This window comes from Beta vulgaris, chromosome 5 (assembly GCF_026745355.1).
Source record: "Beta vulgaris subsp. vulgaris cultivar EL10 chromosome 5, EL10.2, whole genome shotgun sequence".
Taxonomy (NCBI): domain Eukaryota; kingdom Viridiplantae; phylum Streptophyta; class Magnoliopsida; order Caryophyllales; family Amaranthaceae; genus Beta; species Beta vulgaris.
This window is the reverse complement of record NC_079206.1, coordinates 44,277,812-44,293,969: the sequence shown is the minus strand read 5'-3', so window position 1 is coordinate 44,293,969 and position 16,158 is coordinate 44,277,812. Positions and strand designations below refer to the sequence as shown.

The 16,158-nt window shown below is 33.8% G+C and overlaps 1 protein-coding gene and 1 non-coding gene across 6 annotated transcripts; both read right to left on the bottom strand.

The window, feature by feature from the left end:
• Nucleotides 1–2,263: 2,263 nt before the first annotated feature.
• LOC104893553 (peptidyl-tRNA hydrolase, mitochondrial) lies at nucleotides 2,264–8,355 on the bottom strand. Of its 5 annotated transcripts, none has more exons than XM_048644506.2 (9): nucleotides 7,919–8,352; nucleotides 6,910–6,994; nucleotides 5,267–5,334; nucleotides 5,110–5,160; nucleotides 4,946–5,019; nucleotides 4,645–4,703; nucleotides 4,488–4,564; nucleotides 2,629–2,707; nucleotides 2,264–2,552 (listed from the first exon to the last, which is right to left on the bottom strand). In XM_048644506.2, exons 1-9 carry the CDS (start codon nucleotides 8,258–8,260, stop codon nucleotides 2,488–2,490), a joined length of 900 nt encoding a protein of 299 aa, XP_048500463.1. In that variant the 5' UTR covers nucleotides 8,261–8,352; the 3' UTR covers nucleotides 2,264–2,487. The 5 variants fall into 5 exon arrangements, with proteins under 5 accessions (XP_048500463.1, XP_048500464.1, XP_048500462.1 ...); XM_048644507.2 differs by having other exon boundaries at nucleotides 2,629–2,692; nucleotides 7,919–8,351; XM_048644505.2 differs by having other exon boundaries at nucleotides 2,629–2,667; nucleotides 7,919–8,351.
• Nucleotides 8,356–8,395: 40 nt separating this feature from the next.
• TRNAD-GUC (transfer RNA aspartic acid (anticodon GUC)) lies at nucleotides 8,396–8,467 on the bottom strand. Its single transcript has one exon. It is a non-coding gene; the product is annotated as a tRNA-Asp (tRNA).
• Between the last annotated feature and the right edge of the window lie 7,691 nt (nucleotides 8,468–16,158).

Here is a 16,158-nt window from a genome sequence, read left to right as displayed (position 1 = left end):
GATGGGTCCCTTTTTTGCAATTTTGGGAACGAGCTTGGGTTCGTAATTATCTGACTACGACATCATTGCACAAGTCTATATTGAAGAACATATTGAGGGAAAACAGTGTATTTACTAGTCTAAAAGCACTTAACACCCGTCATTGTAATTACAATACACGGGAGATTCCTCAAAATATGCTCTAAAAGCATATTCATTTATCATTTATCATTTATCATTTATCTTATAGTTATAAAGCTAGAAATATATAAATTTATTGATTTTACAGGATGTACAATTAATTATTTATACAACCTATAAAAATAAAATACAAATGTTAACAATACTGGTAAGAAATATGAACTAGAATAGGAATACATTTATAATTTTCCATTATACATTTGGAGTCGATAATAATTTTTTTAAAGAAGAATAGTATAAGACTGGCATGTTACATACTCAACAAACAAAATTTTGAATTACATTAATCAATTTTAATAATAAAACAGAATAATATACTTCCTCCGTTTTTTTAGATGTTACACTTTTGAAGATTGTGGTTCCCTAGGTAAAAATTGAAGAAGTGATTAGGAGAGAATAAGGGTAGGGGATTAAGCATGTGGGGACCATTGTACATGGGATTTAAGGGAAGGGAGGAGAGAGAAAAGAGGACCCCAACTTGGTTCCCCACCACCACCCAGCAGCCCAGCAAACTCCCACCACCACCCCACCACCCACACGAAATTCGAACCATCCACCCGAAAGTCCCACCCAGCCAACCAAAACCCCACCCTACCCACCCGAAAATCCCACCCAGCCACCCAAATCCCCAACCCACCCGCCGAAATCCCCACCCATCCACCCGAAAACCCCACCCAGCCGCTGAAAATACCACCCCACCCGCCGAAATCCCTACCCACCCGCCGAAAACCCCACCCCACCACCGAAATCCCCACCCACCCACCCGAAAACCCTAACCACGCACCGAAAACCCACCCCAGCCTCGCGAAACCCCACCTCTACCGCCGAAAATGGAGGACATGTGGTTTTGCGCGAAGAAAATTGTGTGGTTTTCGGTGGGTGTGGGTGGTGGGGAAGGTTTTCGTGGGTGGGGGTCGGGTTTTCGGGTGGGGTTTTGGGTGGCTGGGTGGGATTTTCGGGTGGGTGAGTGGCGATTTCGGGTGGGGTGGTGGTGGGAGTTCGCTGGGCTTCTGTGGTGGTGGGTAAGGAGGCTGCGGGGTGGGGGAAGGGATGGGGCAGCTGAGGTGGTGGGGGAGGGGTGGTGGAAGAGAAGGGAGGAGGTTTAATTAATTTAGATTAGTATATAATAAGGTTAAATTAAGTTAGTTTAATTTTTTTTTAATCCTTATAAGTAAGGATAAGTGAGTAATTTTACAGCATTAAACTTTCCAATTTAGGAAAAAAAAAAATGTAACATATATTTTGAAACATCTAAAAAAACGGAGAAAGTATAATGTTTAAGATAAAAGATAGAGTTTGAATTTGAATAGGTTACCTAAGAATTTGATACTCATGACTTGAAAAAAGTATTTTAAATCACCTTCAAATAGATTTGATGATTTCAAGTGCCAAGTCTGCCAACCATAATCACTTTATATTAAATCGTAGCATAAAAAAGTCACAAAATACAAAGAGCTATAACAAAATTATTCTTCTTTTGTGTCCTTCTAATTTTTTTTTGGCCCCTTTTCGAAAACCCGTGGTAAGATGTTCCTTTGAACTGCCTTCGAACAGGGTCACTCACCCATAGGCCCAACAAAATATAAATATATTTTTCCCATATTAAAAATTACCTATGCATTCTACGGGCTTAAAAAGCTAGTAATATACTCCCTCTATATTATTTTTTTTGTTCTTCCGATCTGGAATCTTGATTCACAATTAGAGTAAATTTTCTAATTTATTCTCAATATATAAGAAAAAATATAGGAATATTATCTCAAATAACCCTGACATATGAGTCTTTTTTCCAAATAACCCTGACATATGAGTCTTCTTTCCAAATGACCCCCACATTGCCACCTCTATCACAGATATCAACCACTTTCTCAAATGGCACCAAACACATTTAAAGTTAAACCAAGTTAATGCCTTGAGAAATTCCATTATGTTTAATGACAAATTATAAATTTATGATTATCCGCGATAGAGTGACAATGTGTTTAATGAGATCTTTTTTATTCGTCTTAGTGAATAATTTTTATTAATTTTGATCATTATAAATTTTACTGATATGTGGCGAAAGATATTTCAGGTAAAAAAATGTATTAACAAACCTACACATTTAGAATAGGAACAACAACAAAAAATAAATACAGAGGAAGTATGCTTCGAAAGTATGTATAATTTCACTAGTCTACATACATTGACATTTACCATAAAAGAAAACTCTATTCGCGTAATTGCCATTCAACTTCCACGTTGAAAGTATAGTTTGATTAACTAAGTTGTTTAAGAGATTTTGCACTGTTCACAAATGTGGCACTTTTATTGAAACCTTCTAGCAAAAGAATCCGCACTGCTTCCAGTCCAGTATGCATTGTCAAATCCAACTGCATACAACCGAAAAATCAAGAATCGCGGAATTGATCAAAATTGTCACTTTTATTAAAAATTTTGTTTACTTACATGCACAAGAATGATAGCTTGAAATATTGAATCGACTACCTACAAGCATCAAGGACGATCGCACCTTGCACATATCAATCTAGCATTTATCAAACTACAATGTGGGCATTTTCTTTTCAATTTTAACAAAGTTCTATATTACAAGAATCAGATGCATTAAAAAAAAAAAAAAGAAGTAAGATGAAGTCCCATGCATATAGGGGGGAATTGGGAATCCCTCTTTACATAGGGTGAGACTCGATCCCATGATCTCTAAGAATCGGAGTTGATACCAACACCACTATGCTACCATCTACTGCTCAAATGCATCTTATATATCACTAATGCAACTATTGTATGAATACTTCTATTATAGCAAGTCAAAAACATGCAAAAGTAATTTGCAATATAATACTTCCACTGTTTTTTTAGTTGCAAAAATTTTTATTTTTAGGTATTTTATTATTTAGATGCAATATTTTCTTTCTTAGTAAAGATTTTGGGGTAATTTGACTATTTTACCCTCACTTTACCTAAACCAAATGCAAAAAACATGGACAATTGGGTCAAATGTTACTCTCTCCTCTCTTTCCTTATTATATTTTGTGCAAAAAGGGATTTGTTGCAACTAAAAAGAGCACAGGTAGTAAGATTTAATAAACATGTGATGAATCACAAATACTAGGTTAACAAAAAAAGTGAAGGAAGACCGGTGGAATTTCATGATTTACTTAGCAAATAAGAAAGAAGGTGGGGAGACTTCAAAAACAAGCACAAGAGCTCAGGACATACGAGTGCCACAAGAGTATCCTCACCCGATAAATGCAACAGACCTAACACTGAGATGTCAGCATGAATTATATGATCTCAAACCAAATTACTTTTCGCATTGTTTCATGGTTATAATTTTTCTTGGACTGGAGGATTTACTGATGCTATTACATCACTGTATTCCAGCCCATCTTGAAACTCAGATGAAAACTCGGGTTGTGAGATGACTTGGGAACGACAAATAGCCAAGTATCTATTGCTTTGGATGGTACATGGATACATATCTTTTCCCCTAATCATACAAACGAGTAGATACTGATAGGAAATTGATTCGACACTCAAGAAAGAAAATCTTTTATGACTCCAGCTTTTGGTACAACACCGTATTTGAATCATTGCCTCATGAACTATTTTGGTTCTCTTCTATGCTGCATGTGCGCATTAGGATCAAACTCAAAGGTTTACCTCAAAATGCTTATGCTATAGGTCAAGGTTGGGACATGGGAGTAGGAGTGTTAATGATACGGGACAATTTGCAAGCTACTCGGTCAAAGCTCGACTCGAGTGAACTCGAGCTTGACTCAAGATGTTAGTAAGTCGAGTTGAGCAGCTCGATACTCAACTCAAAAACTCGTGAGTAACTCAAATACCCAATTATCAATAGCAAACTACCTAAATTTAACATTTTTCTACCTTATTGTTGCTTTTAAAATGAGATACTTGCAAGCTACTCGAAATCTACTCGGTCAAAACTCGACTCGGTCAATGCTCGGACAAAACTAGGTCCAAACTCGACTCAACTCAAAATCGACTCCAAATGCTAACGAGTCGAATCGAGCTAGCTCAAACTCGACTCGCATCATTGTCACCCCTACTTGGGAGCAACAAAAGATACTAAAATCTCCAATTCATAACAAAAATCTGTTGGAATCAATGGAACACTTCAGGTGAGTCAGCTCCCCAGAAGAAGTAAGAAAGCATGTTGCACCAAGAGCAGCTTTAAGCAAATTATATCACATTAAGATTTAAACAAACAAACAAAAGCCTTTATGCAGTCATGGACCGAGCCGGTAACGGCTAGGAAAATAAATAGAAACCAGGATTCTCACCTCTTCACGTTCACATTTACTGAATGGACGAAGTACAAAGTTGGCAGCGTCCATCTTTCCGGGAGGCCGCCCAATTCCTGTACAGAATTCAGGCAGAGACTTATTGCACTCTTTACTATATTAAAGAATGATAGATCTTTCACTCAATATTATTTACCTATTCTTAAACGTGGAAAGTCGCGGTTTCCTTTGAAATGATCAATCAAACTCCTCATCCTACAAGTAAATCAAACAAAGAGTTATATGTAATCGTGATGGTTCACATGTATGTTATCTTTTTTCTGTGATAATTCAGGACTTAATTGGTATAAAGCAAGACAGTCTTCCCTCTACACAATTTGGGATTTGGGTATGTAATTTGAAGAGAAAACTTTGACTCAGCAATAATAACTTTTTAGAAAATAGCATCAAAAGCAGATCATCAATAATAGCACAGATTGTGTCTTGTAAGTAAATACCCATTGTGTCCTCCATGACCACCCTTAGGCAGAAGCCGCAATTTTGCAAAAGGCAGATCCAGGTCATCGTAAATCTGTACGAGAGTCAATCATCAATTTGAATAAATGAGGTTTAAGGCTATTAAAATCAACACAATTGGACAAGTATGTGAATAGCAAGTTACCACTAGTACTTGATTTAGCGGGATCTTATAATACGAAACCAAAGGACCAACCTTCAAATAATATTATTAGAATTTTGTCATCAATACCAGGTATAGAGAACACATAAAGCAATTTAACTACTAACAGACAATAGATCTTCCGAGATAAGCTACTTACAGACTCACCACTGACATTCATAAAAGTTTGTGGCTTGGAAAGGATAACAGGAACTTTTCCAATGTAACCTGAGTGCGACACAACAAATTGAACCGGTTAACACGCAGCAAAGATTAGACAAAGTTCAAATTCACAAAACATTTTTACATCTAAAATTGTTTGGGACAGCGTTCAGACATTAGTCCCACTATCGTACTTTTCTCTCCTGTATTATTCATCACCAATGAGTCATGATGTTGTGATTTTTTTTGAATGGGAAATTAGATTTATGTTCAAAAGTGAAATCAAGTAATACAGAGTTTTGTTTTTTTGACAGATAAAGTTTCTATTCAAAATGAAATCACAATAAAACATTGGGAAATTCTCATTAGTAACCCCTGTATTTTTGCTTTCCATATTTGGTAATCAAAAATAAATGGAAATCTTATTGGTAACCTGAAACATTAAAGCTCTTACGCCAACCCGTTACCCATGCTTATCCCTCTCAGGTGAAGGCATCTCCACCAGGAACTTCATCGGTAACCATCAAAAGCTAAGGAGCTTTCTTTCATTATATATTATTTAATTTCTTTTCAATACAGAACCAGCAATATAGTTGCACCTGCATACAACTCATGCATTTAACCTTATTTCGACCCAACTAAAAGTCACAGTAATATACATCACATTATGAGTACTATTAGAAATCCCACCATAAATAATTTACTAGAAAGCCCAACAAAAGGTAAAATTTGGTCATTGCGGAGGAAAAAAGCACCATTCTTAATCTTATCAAAGAATGCCCTCTTGTTGTTTTGTGGAGCTCCATTTTTCGTCAGAATAGATTAAACACTCGGCTCATTCAAGGCGGCAAATTAATTTACAATCCTCTACTCCAACGTTTTTTATATCGTCGACGGCCTAATTAATCGTCTTAGCTCCAACGATCTCCTCGGAGGTAACAAACTACTAAACTGCTGGAGAAGAAGATGAATATTTGCGGGGCCAATTGCTGAGAAGGGGAAGTAGAGATTATGGTGAGGAAAATGGAGGTTGCAAGAGGAGAGAGAAACATGGGAAACGAAGATGGAGAAGATGAGTTGATGGGTTTGAGGAGATAGAGTGAAGTAATAATGGGTCCTAAAATAGAGTAAAGGAGATGATCAGATTTGCATCTGCCAATCACCGGAAGATTTTCATCGCCAACTTTCATTGAGGATAGAGATCGAGAACTGGCGAATGCAGAGGTGAGAAAGGAGACAAGAAATAGAAGTTCAGAAATGGGGAATAAGAGAGGGAGGAGGAAAGAGAAAGGGGGAAGGATTTGAAGGAGGCTGAAAAGTGACATTGTTATAGATTTTTAACTATTTATGCAAAAATATGGTCATGGAAGATTCAAAGACAACATCAAAGGGTTACCAATGAGATTTCAATTTAACTTTACCAAATATTAAAAGCAAAAACACGAGGTTACTAATGATAATTTCCAGAAAATGTATTTTGTTAGGAACTTGCATTGCAAGTCTTCAACTTCTACGAGAAAAGGAGATTCTTAGCATTCACAGCCTTGACTCCTAACAGCCTTATGCGTTCCATAGTTCTTCTGCTACAGAATTCTCTAGGTCATTTATAAATATTGAAACCAAAACGAAGAGCAAGAGTACCTTTTCCAAACAAAGCTTTAAAAGAAACACTATTCATTGATATCCCCTCGGCTTCTGCTATGGCGTCTACCATCTCGAACCCAACCTGAAACATAGGTGGAAATAACACAGTTCATTGATTCAATAAGACATATTCAGTCATCTTGTTCTAGAAATAATGATCAAATTAGCAAGGTTGTAGTAGAAACACAAAACAATTGAACATCTCACCTTTATGCATATATGAACATGTGCAGTAGAAGCTAGAAACAATACACTACCTTCTTGCAGGTAATAACAGTGAACTTTATAGTCTAGAACCACTTTAGATGCAACTTTAGAGAAGCTACATATCAGATGACTTGAATTAAGAAGGAAAAACAAAAGCTGGGATACCCAAGATATATCTCTACAAAACAGAACTCCCGATTCCCATTTCCTCACCCAGACTCCTGCCTTCCAGTTCCCAATCATTCCCAATTCCCATTTCCTCACCGAAGCTTCTGCATTCCAATTTTACCATTCCCAATTGCCATTTCCTCTCCTAGGCTTCTACATTACCATTCCAAATCTCCATTTTCTATCCCGACCTTGTGCATTATCATTCCCTATTTGTCCTATCCCAAGCTCCTGCATTACCATTACCAATTCCCATTTCGTCGCCCAAGCTCCATAATTAGCATTCCCTATTCCCATTTCCTAGCCCAAGCTTCTGCATTACCATTTCCAATTCCAATTCCCAATTCCTCGCCTAATCTTCTGCATTACATTCCCAGTTCCCATTTTCTCACCCACTATTCAGCCATACCATTTCAAATTCCCATTCATTCGCCCAATATCATGGCCACTCTCAATTTCCATTTAAAGTTGTTAATATAAAGAATAGCAGAATATTGGAATTTCTACAAGCGTAACAATTCACAATAAAACATTCAGAACCTAACAACATATATTTTAATTCCAGAAGCAACATTAATATCTTACGAAAAAGTAAACAAAAAAAAAACAGAAAGTAATATAGAGAGAGTACATTATGACGAGTACCGGAGTACTTTTTGCCAGGATTTCCAAGCCCAACAAGAAGCCAAGGTTTGGGCTTTGGCTTGGGCTTCTGCTGAATAGGAGTAACATCAGAAGACGACGTCGTAACGTCGTCCGACATCGAAGAATCAAAATCAATGGAGGATGAGAAACAAGCAAAATTGGGCATTTTCCAATTGACGTATGATGAAGAAAAAATTAGGGATTTGGGAATAAGGGAAAATGTTGAAGATGATGAAAAGCAACAGAAACTGCTACGATAATAACAGTAATTTTTTACAGCTGACGAAGAAAAAGAAAAAGGTGAAATTGGAATAGTAGCAATGTTCATCTTTTGTTGGCGAGAGAATTCAAGTTGAAATTTTCAACTATTTACATAACTAGACTAAGCAAAAGAGATGAAGAATATTGTGAGGAGAAGATATTATCAATGGATGAGTTCAAAATAACTCATGTGCAAAAAAAACGCCGTTGCCGGGGATCGAACCCGGGTCACCCGCGTGACAGGCGGGAATACTTACCACTATACTACAACGACTTCAACTTTTAAATTACTACACCGATATTACTAAGTATAAAGTATCTCTTCACACTAAATCCAAGTGTTATTTCATTGAATAAAAATGTAGAAAATGGTGAATCTTTTTACTTCTCACATAATGGAGAAATTTACTTAGCTAGATAAGTATAACTTCTCACACAAAGTAAAGAGCAATAACTTCTTCCACTTTTAGAAATTGGAAATTCAGAGTATAAATAATTTCCAAAATTAAAAATACTAATTCCTACATCTAGTTAAACAACACCTAAAGTATAAATTTCCAATGAAAATGATGTTTCATTATAACAAGTATCGAGCTCCATGAAAATTATATTTCCTCTGTTTTATAAGTTTTGTAACACTTGTAATTTTACATGTCAAATTTAATGAATTTTAACCACAAATATCACTATTATACAAGAATAAAAAGATAGTTTTTTGATAGCTTATTAGATCCATCTCAATGTATGATTTTTCAATTCAAATGAGTATTTGATCACGAGTGACTGATGTTCTAAACATTCATGTGGATAATTATTAATAACCTTTTATAAATCAAACTAGTTGTTCGACCGAATGATGCCCTCGATGACATATGACAATGCCCTCGATTTGTGACATGACACCATGTGGGAGGGGATGACATATGACAATGCCCTCGATTTGTTTTAATTGAGTTATTAGAAAAAAAAAAACAATAAGTCATTGTATTTGTATTATATTTTCATATATACAAACATAATTTAACTCTTGAGTCCCATTAAAAACTCATAAAATTATTTTTCTTAATCATGTTGCTAAGTTTATCTTTTGCTTTCTTTTATGTTGTAATGTATTAGAAGCTTCTAATTAATTGATTGATAAGTTTTACTTAGGAGCAATTGAGCATCATTGATATTTTAGCTCACTAGTTGAAGCTCCATATGTTCTATACAAGTCGTGGATTCAATCAAATTAAGGGCTTGTTCTCCCCAGCTTATTTTCAGTTCAGTTCAGTTCAGCTCCAATCAGTTCAGTTCAGTTCAGTTCAGCTCCATTCTTTTATAACCATTTTGTTAAATATTATTATTATGTTGGTATAATTTATTTTACTAATTACTCTTATTATTATCATTATCATCATTATTATTATTATTATTATTTAAATATATATATTTACTATTAAGTATTATTATTATTATCATTATTGTTGTTTCTATATATTATTTTATTTATTATAGCTTTACTCATTGTTATTACTATTATTATAAGGAGGAACATGGTTTAGGTCAAAGCACAAATAAACCCACTTTTTTTAGCCCATAAACCAATCAAATCGCGTCAAGATGGTTTATGATGTAATTTTCGCGGCCAACCCAATCATTATTTTTATTACTAAATATTTTTATATTATTAAATCTAATTATTAAAATAGTAATATTAATTTACTTCTTAGATATTATTGTTATTATATATCATCATCAAGTATTAATATATTATACAAATAATATAAAATAATAATTATTAATTATCATTATTATCATTATTATTATTATTATAATTAATTTTATGATTATTAATATTATTTATTTATAACTATTATTTAAAAATATCCAAAATACTATTATTATTATTCATTATTATTACTTATCACTATAATTATTATTTAATATTCATATTATTATTGTTTAAAATATTATTTATATATTTATTACATTCAATTTAATTTAATTCAATTCAATTCAATTCAATTCAGTTCAGTTCAGTTCAATTCAGTTCAGTTCAGTTCAATTCAGCTCCAATAAGTTCAGTTTAGTTCAGTTGTTTTATGCCGAAGAGAACATGCCCTAAGATAAAATTTGTTTTTAAGGGTAAGGTAAGAGCTTATGTAAGAGAGAGGAGTTTCATTTGGTGGACATGTATGCCATGCTACGTATATATGACATGAGATGGAGACGACACGTCGCAGGCTACAATGCTTACCCACAAATTTCGATGCTCCCTTCGTTGCAAAAAGATATGAACACATGTTAGGACACGTATCTATACTGGTAGATTAAAAGGTGAACCTTTTAAATGAACGATGCCACATAACACTCTGTAACTTATGTGCCATGTGGCACTCTTGTGAAGCTTCTAATACACATGTTTATGATCTCATTTTAAAATAACAACTAGTATTTGGGCCCGGGCGTTGCTCCGGATTCCTACTGTTTTTCGAACTTGGTATACATTTTTTTCCATTCCCATTAAAATATATCAAGGAATACTAAACATTTAAAAGATACAAGTATAATAATGTGGACACTTACAGCAGGATTAAAACTTATTTGAGATGGTAATTGTGTCATGTATAATAGCAAGAGGTCACGGGTTCAAATCTTGTTGCAAGCTAATTTTACTTTTGTTAATTAAAATAACTTGTGTACACATTGGACAATTCTAGTGGAGTAATAGAGGTGCCACGTGGCGTGTATACATTGTCACGCACGCCTTTTAATATATTTGTATAGATTTGTAGCTACGAGGAATTGAACTTTTGACCTTAAACGAAATGTGAGAGTTTATGTAACACCCCAAAATCCATACACGTCTAAACTACGTTGCATCGACTTTAGGAGTTTTTATCGTCGCGGTGAAATGCAAGGTTTATTAAAATTCATAACATTAACTTAATTTTTATGATAAAAACTAAATTGCAGCGGAAATAAAATTTAAAACTTTACTACAGCTCACTATTGACCCCTTTTTATTTAAAACCATTAGCTAAGTAAATCATAAACAAACTCTAGAAGATTCAGTCAAAACACTTCAATAATTTATAAAATAAAGAGTATTCGCCGTATGCCTCAACTCATGTAGCATCATCAGCATATCTAATATGCTCCCCATTGAATATCAATGGTTCATCACAGGTCAAAAAAGAAACACAAATAATAAACAATCCGCTATGGTGAGAACATACTTAAACAGTTAAGTAATATACTAACTAAATTTTTAGGTTGCTACCAATTAATTAACGGAGACCAGCTCCCTTAGCTTCCCCCCCTCTCTCTTTTTCTCTCTAACCCTAGCCTCTCTTACCCTTTCTTCATCAGTTAGGGGGCTGCCATGGATGTTTTCATCCATGGTAAACCCCTCTCCCTCTTTTATTTTCAGTTTTTATTTCTGTTGAATAAATTAGTATCTCTTTATGGGATTTTTTTAGTACTCTCTACTGTGGAGATCTCCTTCTCCCCTATGGGAGTTGTGAGTATGGTTTTTTTATTTTTAGGTATGAGAAATTGTTCTCATTGGTTGAAGTTCGAGACTCAACATGAAGGTATTAAAATCTCGAATGCGGTAAACATGGCTCGATCAAGATTGTTCTTCCCAAACTATGTCAGAATGATAGACTTCCTCATCAATAGTTATTTGATTCAGCAAATCTAAGGGGACTGCGCTATATTGCTCGATTTGGTTCATTGTAGTTTATTCGAAGGCGAATTTGATTTAATATTGTTGGATTGTATCTTGTTTTTCTTTAATATCTATTGTAGATGTCGTTTGGCCTTCAATTAATGAAATTTCTCTTTCAAAAAAAAAAATATATATATACTAACTATAATCAATATAATTAGAATCATTCCTAAACATGATACTAATACTAAAATTATTACATTTTATTACTTTTATACTTTAATTGGCAATGAACGGACACCGTCATTTTTCTAGAATCATATGGGATACTTAATGCTTATATTAATAGACAACGTGGTCTATTATATGGAATACAAATGCAGTTTCGTTCCGCTTCACACCCATCAACTTAGTATGCATACCCCAAAGATCATACAGAACCTTCCGCCTACTTGAGTTATCAAAATTTATAAGGATACTAATGTCGTCATAATAAGTCTGCGTAGGAATGTAAAACAAGTCTCACACTCCCCCCCCCCCCAATTGTTCACTACTTGTAGGGATTCCAACTACAAGTTTATTGTCAAATGTCCTTCTTAATGATATTCATTTATACAACATTAAGCATATAATCATTTAATTTTACTTCTTAAGTACATTGCTTAATTCTTTAGTTTAGGTAACCTCTTGTAACATCCTTACTACAACAATAAATCATAGGATTGCAATCCAATCCGCACATCATGCTTGTGATACGATGGAATTATACATACCAATAATAATTCATTCCGACTCACAAGTCATACAACAATGAAATACATACATGTTTCCAATTGATTCCACGTTACCAAACAATCTCATCAATCATAACCAACAATAGTTCCCTATCATGATTCTAGGTTCCAATAAAACAATTCATAACTTAACGTGATACTAATGTATCTAATTGAACTAGTACAAGTATTTACCTTGTAAAGGAGAATCTTCACTGACTACTTAAAACGTTTCGCTTATGAAATCGGGACCTAATCACATAATAAAAATATTCAATGCTAAGTCCTTGATATTATTAAAATAAAAATCAGCTTATCTAACTATGTAAAATATGATGTTCTGAATATTAAAAATAATCAAACTTGTTGTTTAAACTTTCTTTTCAAAAACTTTATTGAAACTACATATTTAGAAACTAATTAATATGCTTGTAAATCTGATTTCTTTTAACTTATATTATACTTGTTCATAACCACAAAACTTAAACAACTATATATAAGTATTATAAAATCAAAATTAAGAAATAATGTTATCATAAGAACTAAAACATAATTATAAATCTAATTTCTAGTCTTTATTCTATACTTCATTTATATTACAACTTAATCCAAGATACATATGCGAATTACAAAAATCAGATTTTACAATTTAACTAAAATCTCATTTTACAACTTAAGCTAATAAATTTCATGTCAAAAATTTCATTTTTCAATTTTGCAATAGACAAAAAATTACTAAAAGCTAATATAATTAATTTATGAAATTCATTAATAATAATAATAATATATTTGATAATTATAACTGATCTGAGCATCACCCGAGCCAAAATAGTAGTTTTAATATGATAAGTTGTTGCGTGGTCATCAAATATTATTTTGTTAAAAAGTAGATATGATAAAAAAGTTGGTGGACTATGTTTTGTTGAAACAGAGAAAAAGTTGTGTACTTTTTTTATTGATAGAGAAAGAGTGTGGGCCAAAGAGGTGTACGAAAACTTATATAATAATAGTGAGACCATGCCAAAAATGAATCGAAGTATTCAAAGTAATTTGGCCAAATAAAAAATAAATAGCGCATCTTGCATGTGGCTGGCCACACCTATAATTGTGCGGCCGCGCACGCGCGTCTTCCAGCCATCCCACTCATTTTCAAAAAGTCATATCTCACCAAATTCTCATCGGAATCGAGCTTTTGACCATTCGTTAGAAAGATATCGAGACAAATTTTTATCCGCAACTTGAAATTTCCAATGATATTGAGTGTGCCGTGAGATATGACCTTTTGAAGTTGACTCTTGTGCACAAACATTTATGAACAAATGGAGTTCTTATGAGCAAATGAAGTTAGTTGTATAGATATGTGGTTACTCTTAACAATAAAAGGGTATCGATCCTATAAATAAATGCGGTTACTTATATAACAAAAGGGAGTACTAATCAGTGTACTCTTATGAACGAATGAGGTTACTCGTATGAAAAAAGAGGTTGCTTTTGTGAACAATTGGGGTTGTTACTCGTATGATTAAATAGGATTGTCGTATGATTAAATTAGGATACTTATATGAACGAATGAGGTTACTCGTATGAATCAATGAGGTTGCTTTTGTGAATAATTGGGGTTAATCATATGATTAAATAGGGTTGTCATAAGATTAAGTGAGGTTACTTGTGTGAAGAAATGAGGTTACTTCTATGAATAGTTAGGGTTACTCATATGACACTAGGGGGAAAAAAAAAGAAAGGGCTGCGCAGGAAGGGCTGCGCTTTTAAAAAAAGCGCAGCCCTACATAGCAGAAGTGCTGCGCTTTTGAAGAAAAGCGCAGCCCTACTAAGTGAAGGGATGCGCTTTTTAAAAAAGCGCAGCCCTTCTGCTATGTAGGGTTGTGCTTTTGAAGAAAAGCGCAGCCCTTCTTAAAAAAATTTGAAATAAAAAAGTTCGCGGGCTTCAAATATTAAGCGGGATTCGTCAAAATATATTATCCCTCATTCTCTCTCCTCTCTCACGTCCCTCCTCACTTTTCCTCCTTCTCTCACGTCCCTCCCCTTTCCTCCTCCTCTCTCATCCTCTCTTCTCTCTCAAAAACTCCCAGAAAAGTTGCGACAAAAAGCCTGAAATGATTTGCACTAATCATGCCGACGGAGTCCAATTGCCTATTGTGATACCTTTACGGAAGCGGAACGGGCCAACGAGTCAAACACACTGCTAAGCTGTGACGTTTAGGCTTTTTAAGCCATCCGAGCTCGTTTAAGCCTCCAAATAGCCATTTTAAGTTTTTCCGAATTTTTTTTTCCTTAATTATGTATTAGGGTTTTGTTTTATGAATTTAAACATTATTAGGTTATAATGTTTAGAGGTAGTTCTTGTATTTTCAGATCTATAGGTCTTGTATACTTCTCTTTGTTTTGATTAATGTTCTTGTATACTTCTCTTTGTTTTGTTTAATGTTCTTGTATTTTCATCTTCGTTTTGTTTAATGTTCTTGTATTTTCATCTTTGTTTTGATTAATGTTCTTGTATTTTCAGATCTATAATTTCTTCTCTTCTGCATATTAGTTTTTGTTCCTTTTTTTCATTTTCATTTCGTTCTTTTTTTTGTTTTAGGTTTAGTATTTTCATTTTCATTTTCGTTTCTCTTCTCTTTTGTATAATTTCAGAAAATGTAAGATTATGAGTAATAACAAATGTCAAAAAAAATTTATTTTATTTTATTTTATTTTTTTTTTGGTAGGAAGGGCTGCGCTTTTTAGGTAAAAGCGCAACCCTTCTAAGCTAGAAGGGCTGCGCTTTTCTAGCGCAGCCCTACTTAAAAAGTGAAGGGCTGCTATTGAAAGGGCTGCTGTCAAAAAGCGCAGCCCTACAGGCCTTTTTCAGCGTAAACCTTCTTCATTTTTCCACTAGTGTGATCAAATAACATCATCGTATGATTAAATGAGGTTACTCGTATGAAGAAATGGGGTTACTTGTATGAACAAAATAGGTCACTCATATTGATAAAAAGATGGTTGTTTTTTTTGATCATTTTGAGTTACTCGTATGAATAGATGAGGCTACTCATATTGATAAATGAAGGTTAGTTTTGTAACAATTGGGGTTATTGATATGAATAAATGAGGTTACTCATAAGATTAAATTAGAATTTGTATGATTAAATTAGATTACTCAAAGAAATAAACAAGGTTATTCCAAAAACTAAATGAAGTTAATGTAAAAAATAAATGAGGTTACTTATATAATATATTAAGATTACATGTAAAGTTATAAGTGGTTACTCTTATAAATAAACGGGGTTACTTATGTGAGCAAAATGGGTTTACTCATATGATTAAATGAGGTTATTGGTATGAATAAATGAGGTTATTGGTGTGAATAAATGAGGTTACTCATAAAGGTAAGTTACTCATATAAAACTAATTACTTAAAGTGGGAAAAAGAAAAGCAATAAAACTCTATAATAGTGCGAATTCAAAATATTAAATAAGGTAGGTTGGAGCTCATGATTGTAGCTCATGGCATTTCTAAGAGTCAAATGATTTGCA

Coding starts and splice junctions, on each gene's coding strand:
- LOC104893553 (XM_048644505.2), bottom strand. CDS start 8,260: ATGAACATTGCTACTATTCCAATTTCACCTTTTTCTTTTTCTTCGTCA. Junction 5,335..6,909: donor TAAAGCTTTGTTTGGAAAAG/GTACTCTTGCTC, acceptor TGTCGCACTCAG/GTTACATTGGAAAAGTTCCT. Junction 4,704..4,945: donor GGTCATGGAGGACACAATGG/GTATTTACTTAC, acceptor ATTTACTTGTAG/GATGAGGAGTTTGATTGATC.